We start from the raw sequence: 19962 nt of genomic DNA on the forward strand, positions 1-19962 counted from the left end.
ACATCGACTAGATATAAGGACAATTCACAATATATAAGTGGACACAATCCTTATCTTATAAGTCGATTTTGTGGGATCGAGTTAGGCTTAAAACTCCACCTCCGCAAAAAATATATGTAACAATCTCATTAATATACATTAAAAACGATTACAATTCTTATTATAAAAGGGTTTGGCAATAATTTGATTCATGGGTTTTACATTTGGGTCATGTTAAGTTGTTTTTTTATCCAACACAAATAATTTATATTTTTTTATTTTGGTTTGTATTTTGATTGTATTAAAGTTTATTTAGATTTTAATTAGAATTACAATTTAGTTTTGACTGAAAAAAAATAATATTTTTTTAATTAAGTGAACCCGTGAGCCAACCCGTTTAACCCGCCAACCCGTGATGGGTCGGACTGGATTCGAATTTTTTTGGCTCGCTAAAAAGTGAGCCGAGTTAGATTGACTCACTGAATCATCAACCCATGGAGGGTCGAGCTGAGTCGGATCGATTTAACAGCTCTATGTCTTAACCTTGGGTGAGTCTTTCTATTTTCAGTTACAAAATACAAATATTATAATAAAGTATGAACTCCTTTATTTTTTTTTTCTAAAATGTCTCATAGATTATAATACTATCCAATTAAATCAAAATTTCTTATAATACTTTGTTTCCAATCTTATAGATTTGGAATTGACTTCTGAGCATTCTATCCATTTTCGATTATTCGGTCGGACCTCAAATCTTTGAGATGATACAATCTCTATACGTATAACTATGAACTGTATTGAGTTTTTAAAGGAAAAATTATTTGCTGACAATTTTTTTTTTTTACAAACTTGATAAATTGTCTATAAATAAAACTAAATTGATTAATTTTTTATTTTTTAATCAAAATAAACTAAAAAATTAATACCTTTTGTATTTAAAAAAACAGTTTGTGAAACTTTGTTAAAGTTTTGTTTGTTAAATATGATTACCCTTTTTAAAGTAACATGAAACAATCCGTTCCCGTGTTACATGACCTTGTACGAAGAATCAATCTAAAACAGCTTGCAAACTCCCCATCGTTTTTTGGCTTCACTTTGTTGGGGTTTTGTGTTGACATCTCAGGAATACAATAGTTAATTTGGTGTAGAAACTGTTACCACATGATGAGATTTAAGATACATAATCTATATTAACATAACATTTACTGACGTACTACATTTTTAAGATTCTCATTAACAATTCTCTGTTTAAAGAGACCCCAGAAAGTGACTCTATACCACGATACACTTTCAGATATAACCTCACAACAAAACAACCAGAATGGATTAAACACCAAAACATAGTTTTTTATTTCAGTTTAAATTACTCCATTGGAATATTCATTTAAGTAAATTATATATCCTTTCATGCTAATCCTGAATTTAATTAAGGATAATCCTTATCCAATAAGACATGCTTTGTGGTCAAACACAATGAAGGAGAAGGAGAAGGAGAAGGAGCTATAGCTTGGAACTGTACGGAATGTTTTTGCTTTGATGATTAAGATATTGTATCATCATGTGCACATGGCCAATCATGGACATGGCATATGCGAAAACTCAGCTTGGTTCAGTCAATGAATAGCACCGATTGAGATCGATCATGATTCATATTGAATGGATATACTGCAAATCAATCAAAACAAAAAGATGCAGATACACAGTGCATGCATATAGATAGATATACGTAACAACATACAAAACAAGAAAGCTATTACAATGATTATCTCAACATCCTCAAAACCTTAAACTAGCCTTGTCTCAGACACAACACAATATTCTTAGGATCAGAATTCAGCATCCTTGTCTTTTGAGGGGCTATTTCCTGATCTATCTACTTCAAGTTCTCTATATCTGTGCAAATACCTTCTCAGTGGCTCTGCATAGTCATCAAAACCAAGGGACCCTAAGGCCCAGCATATATCATCTCCGTTCACGGTCTTCCTTCTCTCCTTTCTGCACTTCTCTGATGCCTCACTCGTCACAAAGCTTATAAACTCCGACACACACTCTTGCATTGTTTCCTTCGATTCCTTTGAGATTTTTGCATTAGGAGGCAGAATCTGCTTCATGATCCTCCCAACATTGGCTATTGGCAGCAAACGGTCTTGTTCCCTGATGCCACTGTTTTCAGGATTAGAGGAACTGCCTCCAACGTTGTCCACCATCTTCGGAAGGAATTGAAACATATGTCAAGGGTTTGCGTGTGTGAGTGTATATGTATATATATAAAGTGATTATTGTGAGATTGAAAACATGTGAGTAAAGAAAAAAATATAGATAAGTGCACATGCAGGGAAAGCCTAGTGACAGTGTGACAGATGAAGATTAAGGTTGTGAGATGCGAATGATGCCAAGGCGGTCGGCTAAGAATGTGGGGTCTGATGCCGCAACAGTGATTAATGAATTGGAGTTCAGAGTCATTTTTTTTGTTGCAAAGTTTAGACAAAGTCCACCCAATGGATCCATCCATTTCATTGGTTTCCTCACTGCTAATGGATGCTGAGGAGGCTTTTCAGGCAGTTCAAAAGAGTGAACATCATTCACACTATCCGTTCGAAACCTCTAAGCTACCACTAATTTATTCATCTCTATACCTCAACTAAAGATCATGAATCATCATTCACCCAACATATTCTCTCTAATATTTTTTTCTTCCCTTTCTACGTGTTCTGAGTTCCACTTTGACTAAGAAGACAATTCATAGTATATAACTGGGTGTAAACCTTATCTTACAAATTAATTTTGTAGGACTAAGTTAGACTTAAATTTCACATTTTTAATATACTATCAGAATCATTGTTTAATGCCTATTTTAACCATGTTTGCAAGTTCATAATATATAAGTTAAGAAAAATTATTTTTTGACTACTAAATTTTGACAACTTTCTCTTACAATCTTAGGTGGCATCTTCTAAATGGTTCTCTATTTCTCTATTTCTATATTTTCTCATTCTCAATATTCCAAAATCACTTAGAAGATGACACATCGTGTTGTAAGAAAAAATTGTCAAAATTTAGTAGTCAAAATATCATTATTCATAAGTTAATTCAAATCTCACCTTAAAATGTAAAATTTAAGAACTATTATATTTTGATTACTAAATTTTTGACAACTTTCTCTTACGACATGATGTGTCATCTTCTAAGTGGTTTTTGAATATTGATAATGTAAAAATGAAAAAATGAAAAATGACTTTAAAAATCATTTTCCAAAATTTAATTACTTTATAATACTTAATAATCATCTTAACGACAACCGTTATACTGTTACAAACTTCTTCTTTTTTGAGGTTAAAAAGAAAATAATACCTTATTTGATTCCCCTACTTACATTTTTTTTCTTTGCAATTTTTTTACGATTCTATTCTTCTCTTTACACGTATATAGTGTTAATTATTATCTGTAAGGTTTTTGGATCGAGTGATATTTTGATCAATTATATTGATTTATTCGATATTTAAATTGGTGTATAATATTCTGAGTTCCACTCCAAGAACATAACTTTGATGTAAGAGTGACTGATTCATCTTGATAAACAATTAAAAAAATGAAGAAAATAATGTGTGAATTTGTATAACGATTTTTATAATTTTAAGACACTAAACATTCCTTGTACAGTGAAATGAAGAAAAATAAGTTTCCCATAAATGATTCAAACAACTCTAAGATACAGAGAAAGATCATACAATACAATCACTTTATACTTTATAGTTACTTTCTTAGCACGTGTGTCATCTTGATGCAAAAAAGTCGCTCAAAATTTTATAATATATTTCCAATAAATTGATTGCTGAAGTATAATCTTCAACGAATTACTGTGTCATCATATGTTTATTGTCATGACAATGTCCATCACTGTTAATAGATATGAAATTAATATAAAACTATGCATTTTCAATGTGAAATCAGTAAGTGACCCGGTTAAAATAAGTTGATAACAATTCCTATTTTCATAATATTTCAACAACATATAAATATGCTACTATTTAAAACATTTTGTCACAAGTTACAGGTAAAAAATAAATAATAATATGATTATGATATTTTATAATTAATATAGAACAATATTATAATTAATGTAATCTTTTTATTACTTTGATATTGTTTAATATTAATTATAAAATCTTATACTTTTTTAACATATGTAAACAAGAAAATAAGATAAATGATGTATTATCCAATTATAATGAAAATTTTAAACAATAAATATTTAATATAAAAAATTAATAAAAATTCAGTTAAAAAATATAAAAAATTCATATTTAAGAAAGACTTAAAACTTAACAAGATTAATTTAATATTTATTTAAATGTTTTCCCTCGTGCGTGCGAGAAATGATAGATAATAATAAATTTTATCTCTTTTCATCATTTTTGTTGTTATAATCTGTTTTTATAAACTAATGCTATTTGATTATTGCAATAAATGAGCCGACACAGAGTCTCCAGAGCTTAGACAAAATTTTAGTTATTGGAGAAATGGTCAGAAATCACAATTATAATTTTGTAAATAAAAGTAATATAAAAATTTTCTTGGGGTCATTGTCAGTAATAAAATGAGGAGAGAAATGCATTTTCTAGGAAAATAACCATGAACTTCTGAACAAAAAATTATGGTTAAATTTTTTTAAAATTAAATTGTTTCAAAGTTTTTATTTGTCCAAACAATAATTATTTTTTAATTTGCTTCACCATTTTTCTGTTTCCTATTTCTTTCATATAAAAATTTACACAAAATTGTGATAAAATATTTATAAGATATTCCGATTTTTACGAAAAAAAAAATCATTTTATGCCAAGATATTGAAATTAATCAGATTTTATAAGAATGGGCTTGTTGGGCTTCTTGAAAATAGCAAGGATATTTCTTCCTACACTTCCATAATTTGTTCTTGCACCTCCATATAATTTAAAATTCTATTTTACCCATTCTTACCAGCAATACAAATAGCAATAACAATTTAAAGCAGCGACCACATAAACTTCTGCACTATCCCAAGTTTCTTGCATTTGGATTATATTTATGCTTATTGTTGTCTGTATTTTCGTATATATTAACTTCACTTCCAAAATATTAGAAAAAAAAAATAACACTTTTTATCACTACACTATACCCCACCATCACAGGAAATGAAGCACAGAGAGAACGCTGCAGAAAAAAAAATGTAAAAAGAAAAATTGTTTTAAAATGTTTTTCCAAAACATATTTTATGCCTTTTCAAAATATATCTGATGTAAAAGAAAAACTCATTCCGAAAAACATTATATATGTTTTGAAAAATTTATTCCAAAAGTTCCATTCAACAAATTTATTCCGAGATGTATTTCATATATTTCAGAAGTTTTATTCAAAAAATATCATTTCAAATTTTTTTTTCTGAAATTCTATTTTGGAAATATCGTTTCATAAATCTTGTTCCAAAAATTCTTAAAGGTTTGTTCAAACAAGTTTCCAAAATATATAATTCGAAAATCTTTTGCGGAGGGCAATGGTCATTTTAAAAAATTCAGGGGGTGAACAAAGAACTGTGAGGTGCTGGAAGTAAAAACTTCATTATTATATCAATTATATGTCTAGAAGGCTGCTTGGGCAGTGTGTCTCAGGCTATTATTCTTTCAATAGAATCGGTGGAAATACAAATTATTATCGTATTGTAACTATTTTAAATATAAATTATATTATATCAATGATATTATAATATTATTAAATTAATATATAAAATAGATTTATATTTAAAAATAAAATATAATGAATAGAAAAAAGAGAAAAAAACAATTGTTAATTAATAAGAAAAAAAATAGATAATTTTATAAAAAATATGTAAAAATAATTATTAATTTTAAAATTTTAATAAATAATTATATTATATAGAGTAAAATTAAAATTATAAAATGTGAATATAAAAAAAAAAATCTTCCTGTACACAATTATAGATAATCAGAAAATCAATTTTTTCTAAGGAAAGCATTCATTTATTTCTCATGATATTATATTAAATGAAACCTGTACTTCTAAGTTTAAAATAAATATTCATCTCATTTATATTTTTAATACAAAATAAGTTCATCTTACACAATTTTAAAGAAAGTATACATCTTCTTCATCTTTTTCCATACTTATTTTCTACATTAAAATTATTTTTTAAATTCTTTGTTTATAGTTTTACGATTTAAAACTTTAATTTTAAATTTTTTTAACTTTTATTTAAACTTCTATCAATATATTATTTTTAAATCAAATAAAAGAAATAAGTGCACTTTATTTGATTTTCTACTTAAAAACGAAATGAGATATACAGGCCATTTTAATAGTAACATAAAACAACAACCAATATTAATTTTAAATAAACAAATTTTATGAATGTCAATTTATATAATTTTATAGAAATTAAGTTAAACTTTTCTTCATCTATCTTCCTTAATGAAAAACTATTAAACTTTTGTTTTTCATTTCTCACAAGTGTGTTATAATTAAAAAATATATATTATTTAATGTGAATTATTAATTTTTTTTAAAATATTAATTAATAATTCATACTAAATTATATAATAAAAAATGAAAAAATAAAAGTGAAAAAATATAAATTATGATATCATTGTCCTAAGAAAAATGTATTGATTAATTTTCTTTTGGCCGGTTGGATTTTTTTAGGATTAATTTATTTAGTTATTGTATTATTAAATAATATTGATTCTTGAAATTAATATTATGCTTTTATCAATATTTATTATCCAGACAAGTAATATGAATGACGTGATGAATTGACACATGAGCCTCATAATGAGCCTACAAGTCTTTTGTCTCATTGCACATATCTTTTTTTTTGTTTGCGTTTTAATTGTTATATAGTTTGTCATAATTCATTAACCGTTCTACTATATATTTATCAATAATAACATTGTTTTCATAGTTTATTAACATTTTTTCATTCGTAATCAATTTAGACAAACAATATTAATATACGGAGAATGCTAATCGGTATTCAATGCATGAAGTATTATTAATGATGTTTAATTTTATGATTGTTATATTAAAAAATGAAATAATTAATTTTATTAATTAAAATAATATAAATATATAATAAATTTTATAAAAATAAAAGTATCTTTTAAAATTTTTAAATAATATCTTCAACAAAAAATAAGTATGTTGTTTAAAGTCTTTACTAAAATGTAAGAAAAAATATCTTTTTAAATTACAGAGAGTCTTTATTAAAAATTTGAAACCTTTAAAATGTACACTATTTAAATTTTGCGAAAAAAAAATTGAAATTTATAACCTTTTTCAGATTATTCTGTGATAAAAATATTGCATTTTTATATGAAAAAATTTCTCTTTTTTCATAATGTATTTTATCACTTTTTCAAATTATTTTTTTACATTTAATCATATTTTAATTTTTACCGATATCAAAATGCAATTATTTTATTATTTAATTATTTTTAAACTTTTTATAAGTGTTTATCAAATAAATTTTTAATTAGAGTTCTTTTCACATATCGAACGTTTTTGTCCTCTAAATAAAATAAAATTGCATTCGTGATAATTAGATGAAATCCATTTAATATTATAAAATAAAATTGCATTCATGATAATTAGATGAAATTCATTTAATATTATAGTTAACTATAAAATTTTTGTAAACTTCGATACTTATTAATTATCCTTCACGAAAACACTAATTAACCAAACTTTTGATATATAACCAACTTTATCATATATTCTACTTCACACAATGCAACCTTACTTCTTAATCATTTAAATATGGATTAAATATGTTTTTGATCCTTCAATTTTTAGTAAAAATTAAAATTAGTATATTTTTAAAACTTTGAACCAATTTAGTCATTTATCTTTATAAATATATGAATTTTTTTCTTTAAACCATCTTTTTAAGTTTATTTAACGTTTCAAATGTATTTTTCAACCAACATTAAAGTAAACATGTGTCAAACGGTGTAAACAAACAACTAAAATATTATAATAAAATATGTTTGAAACGTCAAATAAACTTAATAAAAATTAGTTAAAATGACTAAATCCACACATTTAAAGAGCTGAGGGACTAGATGAGACTAGATTGGTTCAAAATTTTCAAGAAGGACTAATTCGACCAAAAACATATTTAACCCTTTAAATATAAACAATTAACAACAAAATTAAAAAATAAATATATAATCTGATTACTTAATCTTTTATTTAAGTATAAATTTTCATACATCTCAAACTCTTTATATCTCAAAAGTGTTTTATCAACTAGTCTTATATTTATACATAACTTTTCACATAACACTACCTTAAGTAATTATATTGGTGACAAATAAAATCTAACCTAAGAAATATGAATCTAACAAGGATTAAACCATGAGTCAACCCATATATAAGAGACTTAACATTATCTCTAACCCAAAATCTTTAATTTGTATGAGTCTTTTTTTCTTATATATTATTAGCTTCACCCATCTCCCCTCGATATAAAACTCCTAATTCCATACTCAAATAACAAAATTAAAATTAAACAATGTCTCATTAATTAATCATTATTTTTTTATAAATAAAATTTACAATAAATAATAGATAATATATAAATTATATGAAAAATCATTTAAAACAATTTAACAACCTCAAATAACTTAAAACCCCACGATATACATGTCTACAATGTTTTAAAAAAAATCTCTAATTATGTCGGCATAAATTACATTACACAAAAACAAAATTAATACATAAAAAATACACTAATACACCTAAATAAACCAACTTAAATGAAAAATAAACATATAATTGTTATAATTCCTATCAACATTTTGGTTATAAAAAGGTGAGATAGGATTATGTTTTTGTTTACTAAACATAGTTCTTATATCATTGCATTTACTTAACTCACATACGATAATAATACATGCTTCCAAACCTATAAAGTACTTAATAAAACTATAAAAGTTGTGGTCTTTGAAATTCATGTAAATTTATATTCCTAGTAAAAAATACATGTATATTATTTATTATGAAATGGTGTACCTAAAAGATGTATGTAGTATCCAATGTTATCATTTGAATACATGTAAAATGACTCAATTGTTAAACACCTTAATTAATTTATACCCATTTTACACCTTTATGTATTTTTTAATTTTTTTGTTGTTACAAATAAAGAATTTTTTAATTGTTATTCTTCCCCTAAATAAATGTCAAATGGTTGTCTAATGCTATCATTTGTTTTTAATTTGGGACAACAATATTTTGATATCCAAAATATTTTTACACTCATCTGACACAATCATTTGTTATTGTTCAATTTATCTTTGCAACTACAATAAATTTAACTTTTTGAATGACCATCTTACTGATATATAAGTGTCAAGTGGTTGTAAAATGATGTCAAATAACTTTTTCATTTAACACAATGATATTTTGACACCCAAACTATTTTGACACTGATTTGACACCACTATTAATTGTATTTGACTTTTTCGTTTTATTTTGAAATACACAAATTTACGTTTTTATGACACTTTTACCCTTATATTGGTGTCAAATGGTGTGAGATAGTTTTTTCTATTTGAAACAATGATATTTTGATACCCTAAAATTTTTTACATAATTTTTTTTAACAAATAAAAAAAATCTCTGTATTACTGTTCTACCCCTAGATAAACGTCAAATGGTTGTCCAATGTTATCAAATATTTGTTTTTCAATTTGGGACAACGGTATTTTGATACCCAAAATATTTTAACACCATTTGACACCATCCTTCATTACTTTTCAATTTATCTTTGTAACTACAAAAATTTAACTTTTTCAATGACCATCTTACCTATGCATAAGTGTCAAATAGTTGTAAAATGATGTCAAATAAATTTTCATTTAAGACAATGATATTTTGACATCCAAACTTTTTTTACACTCATTTGACACCACTATAAATCGCATTTCACTTTTGTGTTTTATTTTGAGATACAAAAAATTACGTTTTTATAACACTTTTACCCTTACAAAGGTGTCAAATGATGTAATATATTCACCTTTCAAGCAAGATAGTTTAAACATCACTATAAACTTTGACATTTTAGTTACAATGACATCTCAAAGTCATCAATCATTTGTCATCCCATGAAAAATTATTAAAAAATAAAATAAAATAAAAGAACAATAAAAGAACAGAAAGCATCAGAAGACCACACCAAACTCATGATAAAATTTATAGTTCACGAGATGTAGATAGACTATACCTATCATGAAAAAATATAAATAAATACATTGAGATAAAACATTAAACCACCTATATTTTCTTCACAATTATTTTCTATGAATGAAAGTTAAATTAGCTAACTTATCAGCACAATTATTTTCTTCACGAAAAACACGAGAAACTTTGAACTGCATATGCATACAAAAATCCAGTACCGATATCATCTATCTCTAAGACTCAAAGGAACCACTCGCTAATCCAAAAAACCATGACAAACTAAACAATAATCACTTTATAACCAAAGTCTTTGAAAAACCTTCCCTCCAATCATGTTCGAAAACATAAATGACTATATAAACTCAGTATAAATAGAAGTTTGAACCCTTAAAAAAACTGAAAAACTATCTACATAGTCACCCCAAATTCCTCTAAAAATGTTAGCACATGAAGCCAAATCATGACAATCCTCAAGCACATTATCAATATTTACCTTAAGTCAATTAGTAAATGGAATTTGCATTATTACGTCCATAAATAAAACACCCTACCCTCTTTAGTTTGAATATTGAAAAATTTTAGCACCAAAAAGTCAGAGACAATATTACTCATGTTTCTTAAATTTATTCTCAACCATACACATAACTATTAACTCCTTAGTTTGAAAAATAACACAATAAAACTCAATTGGATCCTTAAATTTACTATTTCTAATCTTTTAAATCATCCGAGGATAATCACTTTAATTACATACAAACTTTATCGTTATTTTTACAATTTATTTCTTAAAAAAATTGACCATCTTATTTAATTTTTAATTGTTCTAATTGTAAAGTAAAATATTTGTTAAATTTAATTGTGAATTTGAGTTTTATATTAAGTAAAATAATATTAAAAAAAATCTATAAATCCATTATATCAAGAGTGATATTAAGTCTCTTATTTAAATTTAATGACTCATTATTATTAAATTAATGAGTTTCCATCTTATTTATTCTATTAATTGTTCCAAGTGTAACGTAAAAAAACTGTTAAGTTTAATTGAGAGTTTGAATTCTTCATTAAGAAAAATAATATAAAAAAGTATATAAATTTATTTTCTCAAAAGTGATGTCGTGTATCAATTTAATGAATCATTAATATTAAATTAATGAGTTATCATGTTATTTAAAATTTTAATTGTAACGTAAACAAACTATTAAATTTAATTGTGAGTTTGATTTTTATATTAAGTGAAATAATAAAAAAAAACTCATAAATTTAATTGTGAAGTCTCTTATCTAAATTTGAGAGTTAAATATATTTTTGTCTCTCAATTTTATTTTTTTTGAAAATTGGAATTAGTCCTTTTTCAAAACTCCCAAATTAGTCTCCAACGTTAGAACACCGTGGATTCAGTCTTTTGAACCAAATTTTATTAAGTGTTTAATTTATTTAATATTTCAAGCGCATCGCATTTTATAATAGTATTTGGGTTTTTTTACACATTTCTGTTTCAATATTAGCTAAGAAAATATCATGAAATTTATTTGAAACATCAAATAAGCTTAACAAAATTTGTTTAGAAGAACCAAATTTACACTGTTCTAAAGTTGGGGGACTAGATTGAGCTAAAGCTCTGAGGAGGGATTAATTTCAATTCTCAAGATTAAGAGACAAAAACATATTTAATAATAAATTTAATCACTCATTAATATTAAATTCTCTACGTGTACTAGTTTCTTTATTTGTTTTCTATACCCTTACAAAAATTTACTACTTAATATTAACGAGTTTGAGATGGTGAATTTATATAGAATAAATTTGTTGTTATCTCAAAAAGTGATATTTATGTAAATTTAATGATTCATTAATATTAAATTAAATCTCTCAATGGAATATTTATCAAGTTCAACAAAAAATAATCTTCTTCATTATATGCATAATAATTTGTTTTTTTTGTTTTCTATACCCCTCAAAAGATTTACCACTTTGACAACCTATATGTTAACAAATAACACAAACTTAACAAAATAAGATTAAAACAAAATAATAACTACTATAATCTAAACAACAATGACAATAATAATTATGCTTTTGATATAGAAAAAAAAATTAGACGAATAAGATTTAGAAGTTGGACAAAATCATAACATATCTCAAAATATTTATATAGTCCAGCAACAAGATTATGATAAAAATAATTATGTTAATAATGAAAGTGGAGAAAAATGAAATCTAGTATCTGTTCTACAGAACTTGGTTTGAAGTAATGAATGATCTGATCCCATTAAGTTGATAAATACTAAAAATGAAAAATAGAGTAGAATTAAAATAGGGTGTTGTGAATAAACCATAAATGATTAGTAAAGAACAAGAGGGATTCCATTTAAATAATAGACCCGACACCGAAAGAGCAATTTTTGGTCGAGAAGGATTTTTTTGAAGGGGGAGAGGGGTCGTGTGTTCCCTTTCCTTTTCCCATCAATGCTTCTGCCTCTTTCTTCTTCTTCTTCTTCTTCTTCTTCCTCATACTCCTTCCTTGCGACCCTTCCTTTTCCCCTCTTCTCCTTCTCCAACCGTTTCTAGGGTTCGCTCTCCGATTTCGCGTTCCCTCCTTAATCAACCCTCTCTCTCGCTCTCAATCTCCCACCCCGATCGCCACCGCTTTTCTTCTCCACATTTCGAATCCGTTCCGTTCCGCAAATAGTTGCTCCCTTTGCGGCGATTGATTTCTCTCATCCACCTCGAGACCTGTCAATTTCAATTAGCGTGTGCGACTATTTCACGTTCGAGAGCAGATTCCGGTGGTTTTGTTTGGCATCATGTCGATGAGTGAGCGGAAGACTATCGACCTCGAGCAGGGATGGGATTTCATGCAGAAGGGCATCACCAAACTCAAGAACATTCTGGAAGGCGTGCCCGAGACTCAATTCAGCTCTGAGGACTACATGATGCTTTATACGTATTCGTCTTTGCATTGTTTGTTTGTTTTTGGTTGTTTGAGATCTTTTTTTTTTATTTGTATTTTTTTTTATCTGAGCACTGTTTTTTTTTCTTGATTCGTATTGCAGGACCATCTACAATATGTGTACTCAGAAGCCTCCTCATGACTACTCCCAGCAACTTTATGACAAGTATAGGGAGTCTTTTGAAGAGTACATTGTATCGACGGTTAGTGACACTCTCATTTGATTTTTGGGTCATGGATTGGCTTTCTGGTGTATTATTTGGTTATTGTGCGTTCTTGTTTACAATTTTAATACAATTAGGAGGGAGTGTCATATCTATTCATGTTTACTCTTTGGGAGTGATATTGGTATAGGTTGCATAAACACCACTATACTGTTTCGGTACATTTATGGAACTTCGATGCTTTTATTTTCTTTCTTTTTCGAAAATTTATTGTCCAGTTCTTATATAAGTTGCGGTCGTCCCAAATTTTTTGAAACAAGTATAAAATGTGGTTTGATCACCGATTGAATCATGTTTTGGAACATTTTATCCCAAACGCAACCAGCAAATTGTAGAAATATAGGGCGCGTGATGATTGAACCATGATTGGATGATAAATCCTTGTTATTGCAACCCCACCGACCATGCATCCAGTTTTTGGTGGTAAAGGACGTGCGGTGCAGGCAGTCAAAACACAGATCCGTTATCGTAGTCAGACAAAGGTATCCTGCTCAGAAAAGACTCCTTAGCTGATCAAGCTTCGTTAGGATGTTTTATAGGTATGGGGTTCAATGGAAAGGGAATAATAAAATTGGAGTTGAAAGGTTGGAATGAAAAAGAAGATGACTTTGTCATGTTTATCTATTTAATATTGGAAGAAAGTTGAAGGTAAGAGCCTGAAATCTTAAAATTTTAACCAGCGTACTCCGTAGTAGCCAGTAGCAGTGTTACAGCGGTGAGGTGCTTTGTGGAAGCCTGATGCAGCTTGCTGTTGCATCAGACACTAAAACCCCTTTTTTGACCCCTGAAATAATGCTGTTTGGGGGAGGGATCTCGGCATTTGTCTCCTTTTTATTTGATCAAAACACAAACCCTATTTTCCTCTTTGGAAGTTTGAAGGCTGAATGAATAATGCTCTACTCGCATTTGTCTCTTTTCTCTTCAATGCAAACATCCTTGACCTGGAGCCATCAGCTGCATTTCGGGCCACATTTGAATGAGAGTAAAAAGTGAAACGAAAGCTATTATTACCCTTTACTTAAAATAAAAGCAAAGCTAGCATCCCCAATCTATCCTATTTACTTATATATCAAAAGCAAAGCTCATCTTTGTACCAGCAAATTGGATTTCTTGGTTATCTACATGTCATTATAAAATATTTATATTTTCTGTTTTCATTGAAGATGGATGTACTCGTTATTTATTTTTTCAATTGTCTTGTTTTTCTTTTATTCCAGGTATTGCCTTCTTTGAGAGAGAAGCATGATGAATTTATGTTGAGAGAACTTGTGAAAAGATGGGCAAACCATAAAATTATGGTTCGATGGCTTTCTCGGTTCTTTCACTATTTGGATCGCTACTTTATTGCTCGGAGATCACTTCCACCCCTTAATGAAGTTGGATTGACTTGCTTCCGTGATTTGGTAATGCAACTAATGATGTTGCAATAAACATTTCTGCTGCACTAGTTCTTTCAATTAACTAGTCTTGTACATGTTATAAAAAAGACATGCATGCTAGTGCAGATTAGATGTCTTTCCTATTACTGCCATTTCATTTAATGCAACTTCATAAAAATAAATTTGAGTTTTATCATTTGCAGGTTTACAAGGAAGTAAATGGGAAAGTTAGAGATGCAGTTATTTCACTTGTATGTTTTTCTTCCTCAGTATGCTAGATTTTCTATGATTATAAATTTCAGATCAATTAAAGTATTTTTGCTTATGAAGATTGATCAAGAACGTGAGGGAGAACAGATTGATAGAGCTCTATTAAAGAATGTACTAGACATATTTGTTGAAATTGGAATGGGGCAAATGGATCACTATGAGAATGATTTTGAAACTGCCATGCTCAAAGACACTTCTGCTTATTATTCTCGGAAGGCTTCGAACTGGATCCTAGAAGATTCTTGTCCTGATTATATGCTCAAGGTGTGGTTTCCGTTTATGCTAACTGTAACTTGGTTTCTTCAATTACATTACTTTCTGGCCTCTATTTGATCTTTTGGTGTTATTTTTTTTATTACAGGCTGAGGAGTGCTTAAAACGGGAGAAAGATAGGGTTGCACATTACTTGCACTCTAGTAGTGAACCAAAGTTATTAGAGGTCTGTTGTTGAGGATTTTTTTAATGATTACAATGTTTCCTTTTGTCTTATTTTATAGTTTCTGAAGTTTTGTGTTTTGTTTTACTCTTCTGGAAATTTCTTTGTTTAGAAAGTTCAACATGAGCTGTTATCTGTGTATGCAAACCAACTCCTTGAGAAAGAGCACTCTGGATGTCATGCTTTACTTAGAGATGACAAGGTACTCATGAAACTTTATTTTCTTACATGTACACCTTTTTTAACCAAAAGTATATAGTGTTCTCATGTTTCCTTTAATGCTCAGGTTGAAGACTTGTCAAGGATGTTCAGGCTATTCTCTAAAATACCTAGAGGCTTGGATCCTGTTTCTAGTATATTTAAGCTGGTTGGTCATGTTGAACCTATCGTTGTGCTTTCATGCCATTTTTGGGCTCTCTTGTTCTCCTTCTTTCTTCCTCACTTGCTTATCTTTCTCTTTCCCTTTTCTCAGCATGTTACCACTGAAGGTATGGCATTGGTGAAGCAGGCTGAAGATGCAGCTAGCAACAAAAAGGTCTATTCTGCACTTTTTCTTATTACTGTGCACTAGCATTCTGAGTTTTCAATATTCAATCTCATTATGGATCAGTGTTCTGTTCAAAATTGTTAATGGGGGGTTTTGGACATGATTTTGAAGTTGCTTTCTGACTAAATAATATATTAATAGCTTCGTTTACTTGTATTTTCTTACTGTTCTAGTTTTGATCGATGTCATACTTTTTGGGGCAATCTATTTTGTTTCTGACCTAGTTATTTTGTCCTTTTAAATGAAAATACATACAGGCAGAAAAGAAGGATATTGTTGGTCTGCAAGAGCAGGTGATAAAAAACAGATTTATTAATTTTACTACATTTTTTTTTGTTCAAGTTGTGAAAATTTAAATTAGTTTCTTGCTTCAGGTTTTTGTTCGGAAAGTGATCGAGCTGCATGACAAGTACCTGGCATATGTGAATGATTGTTTCCAGAATCACACTCTTTTTCACAAGGTTTTAAATAGAAAGTGCCTTTAATCATGTGGATTGATATGTGTACTTGCTAATCTGAATGTTTTGATCATTTAGGCTCTTAAAGAGGCTTTTGAGGTCTTTTGCAACAAAGGTGTTGCTGGAAGTTCAAGTGCAGAACTGCTTGCCTCCTTCTGTGATAACATTCTTAAGAAAGGAGGAAGTGAAAAGTTAAGTGATGAAGCAATTGAAGAGACTCTAGAAAAGGTCAGTGTCATCTTGATGTTCCACTTTTACTTCTGTAAATAAGCACGATACATATAGTCCTGACTTTTGAATTTGCAATTTGTTTTGGTCTATCTGCAGGTGGTGAAGCTGCTTGCATATATCAGTGACAAAGACTTGTTTGCTGAATTCTATAGGTAATACATCAATGAGAAGAGAGTTTTTATTTTTTTATTTTTTTATTATTATTATGATTATTGGGTTGGATATCTTTGTCAAAAAGGGATTTTATATTGCTTGGCTGGTGCTTCAATCTTTACCTTCTAATCTCCAGTGTTTATATATTCATTTCATAACATCATAAAAATTACTTACACTGTTTCTTGGTTGTCTGGCAATTAAATGTGCTATGTTGCATGTACAATCTGTTTTCCTTACATCTAGGAGAGATGCAATACCACCAATATGTGGCCTTCATTATTTGGGAATTAGTCCTTGACATAAGACCGAAGCCCTCTATGATAAAATGGTTAGGAGTCAAGTCTTGTCATACTCTTGCTCTAGTTTAATCTCGGCATAGTCCACCTTTTAGGCCCAAAATGCCCTTGCTTAAGCTGTGACATGTTAAGAGATGTAAAACTAATACTGGTCTTTACGTAGCACTGTAAGCTATAGAAAGAATTGGTACTTTATTTTATGTTTACTAGAAATGTATTTTTGAGAAAACCTAAAAACTGAGATGATTAGGCAGCTAAATTGAAATTGATCAGGGTGGGGTAAGATTTGAAGAGACAGTGGACTGCAGCTATTCAAGAAAGAAATTTATATTAGTTTTATATTTAATCATGTCTGTAGACTTTTGTTTATCAATTTATCTGAACACATTACAACATAATGAGAAATTAGGAATTTTCTGGACTAAGATTCTAGAAAATGTCAGACTTTTTCTCTAAAATTAATGGCAGAAATCTAAACATATCCTATGTTGTTTAGTAATGTATAACATTATTTTAGGTAAGAACAATCCTCATTGGTGGGTGTCTAGTGATCTACCAGGATTTATGGTGCCCTTGTTAAACTTTTTTCTTACATAATTGCTTCCAATATTGTTTGACATTTTTAACTTAAAGCAATTTTTCTGCAGTTTTCAGGTGTAATTTAAACTCTTTTCTGTAGATATGTCATATATCTGAATGTCAGAATACCCTTTTGTTTATGTTAGATTTTTGAAAAATAATATTAATACTGGGGTTTTGCTCTGTTGCTTTCAGGAAGAAGCTTGCTCGAAGACTTCTCTTTGACAAGAGTGCCAATGATGATCATGAGAGAAGTATTTTGACAAAATTGAAGCAACAATGTGGTGGACAGTTTACCTCAAAGATGGAAGGAATGGTCAGCCTTTTTCTATTCTTTGTAAACATAAGCTGAAATACTATGATGAACATTTTTGGATTGTTGACAATAAAATTTAAATGCTTTCTCTCTCTTACCAGGTTACGGATTTGACATTGGCAAAGGAGAATCAAACGAGTTTTGAGGAGTATTTAAGCAATAATCCCAATGCAGACCCTGGTATAGACTTGACTGTCACGGTTCTGACTACTGGCTTCTGGCCTAGTTACAAATCTTTTGATCTCAATCTTCCTGCAGAAATGGTAATTTGGATCCTCTTGATATAAAGCGTCTGATGCTCAGTTTTTTATTCTACATAACCAAGATTTTATAGACTTTGGTTGTAATTAATAACTATCTCTTTATTCCTGTTTTTTAGATTAGGTGTGTTGAAGTTTTCAAAGAATTTTATCAAACTAAAACAAAGCACAGAAAACTTACATGGATATATTCCTTGGGTACCTGTAATATAAGTGGGAAATTTGAGCCAAAAACCGTGGAGCTGATTGTTACAACCTACCAGGTAATATTACTTACCTACTTTATTTATCTGTAATTATGTAAATTTTACGCCTTTTCACTTGTTCATTTTCACATTTGTGACGTCCATTGAATCTTGGATATTTTAAACTGACCTCATTTCTCTTTGTTGCTTTTTTAATAGGCTTCAGCATTGCTGCTTTTTAACTTGTCAGATAGACTAAGTTACTCAGAGATAATGACTCAATTAAACCTATCGGACGATGATGTTATTAGACTGCTTCATTCCTTGTCGTGTGCCAAGTACAAGATTCTCATCAAGGAGCCAAATACAAAAACAATATCATCCACTGATTATTTTGAATTTAATTCTAAATTTACTGACAAAATGAGAAGAATCAAGGTATAATTTTATTTAAAATGTGTTTTAATCTTGACCTTTTTTCTATTTATGAACTTTAGAGCGGAATTGACAAATTCTGTATGCAGATTCCTCTCCCTCCTGTGGATGAGAAGAAGAAAGTAATTGAGGATGTTGATAAGGACAGAAGATATGCTATCGATGCCTCAATTGTGCGTATTATGAAGAGTCGGAAAGTTTTGGGCTACCAACAATTAGTCGTGGAGTGTGTTGAACAGTTGGGTCGCATGTTTAAGGTGCATGTTTAGCCATTCTTCTAACATAATATTATATGTTTTTCTCTCAAATTCTGATTTTTTACCATATGGAATTTCATTATCCAGCCTGACGTCAAGGCTATTAAAAAGCGGATTGAAGATTTGATTTCTCGAGACTACTTGGAAAGAGACAAAGATAATGCTAACATGTTCAAGTACTTGGCTTGACGTGGTCTAAATGATTTTGCAAACGATGTGGTTACTGCGAAATGAAAATGCTTGAACTTCTGCAAAAGAAATGAGTTTTAGTTTTAAAAGTTTCCTTGAAGGAGGAGCTGCGTGCTTGTATATTTTGCGTCCATGTCCAGGTATGGACAACTCCTGTAGATGTGTGATCATGTTGGGAAATTGTAATCAATTTCATAATCCAGCTCTCTGATTGCTGCAATTCCTTCTCAACATATTTGATGCCGTCTGTTATTTGCTCCCCAAAAATTGTGTAAGCGCTCCAGGGAAATTATAGTTTATCAGCTTAGAAAAATTATCAGGTGAATGGGTACGCCTTTTAAATCTAAACCCAGTAGCTATGCTTTTTTACATTATTTGTCTATGACAATATTTCAGTGACATCTACTACATTTTGTAGTGTCTATATGATATTTTATAACTGTTTGAAAATCAGATTTTTCCTAGGATTCTAAAGATCATTAATGATGTATATGTCTTACTTATGAATCTTTATGATTTATATCATTGTTGTTCATCATTCCTCCAACTGCAATTATAATCTTTGATAAAGCAACTGTTGCC

At 28.9% G+C, this 19962-nt stretch overlaps 1 protein-coding gene and 1 pseudogene across 1 annotated transcript; one reads left to right on the plus strand and one right to left on the minus strand.

The window, feature by feature from the left end:
- Nucleotides 1-1609: 1609 nt before the first annotated feature.
- On the minus strand, nucleotides 1610-2191 carry LOC114179760 (nuclear transcription factor Y subunit B-5 pseudogene; annotated as a pseudogene).
- A 10436-nt stretch (nucleotides 2192-12627) lies between these two features.
- LOC114177759 (cullin-1) lies at nucleotides 12628-19830 on the plus strand. Its single transcript, XM_028063269.2, has 19 exons — nucleotides 12628-13156; nucleotides 13266-13365; nucleotides 14604-14789; nucleotides 14969-15016; nucleotides 15096-15299; nucleotides 15397-15474; nucleotides 15584-15673; nucleotides 15758-15838; nucleotides 15944-16006; nucleotides 16276-16311; nucleotides 16393-16479; nucleotides 16555-16704; nucleotides 16804-16859; nucleotides 17934-18054; nucleotides 18156-18317; nucleotides 18434-18577; nucleotides 18719-18937; nucleotides 19024-19191; nucleotides 19279-19830. The coding sequence occupies exons 1-19, from the start codon at nucleotides 13017-13019 to the stop codon at nucleotides 19378-19380; spliced, it is 2235 nt and encodes a 744-aa protein (XP_027919070.1). The 5' UTR covers nucleotides 12628-13016; the 3' UTR covers nucleotides 19381-19830.
- The last annotated feature ends 132 nt before the right edge of the window (nucleotides 19831-19962 follow it).

This window comes from Vigna unguiculata, chromosome 3 (genome assembly GCF_037176805.1).
Source record: "Vigna unguiculata cultivar grain cowpea cultivar isolate G323 ecotype 2 chromosome 3, ASM3717680v1, whole genome shotgun sequence".
In the NCBI taxonomy this organism is placed as follows: domain Eukaryota; kingdom Viridiplantae; phylum Streptophyta; class Magnoliopsida; order Fabales; family Fabaceae; genus Vigna; species Vigna unguiculata.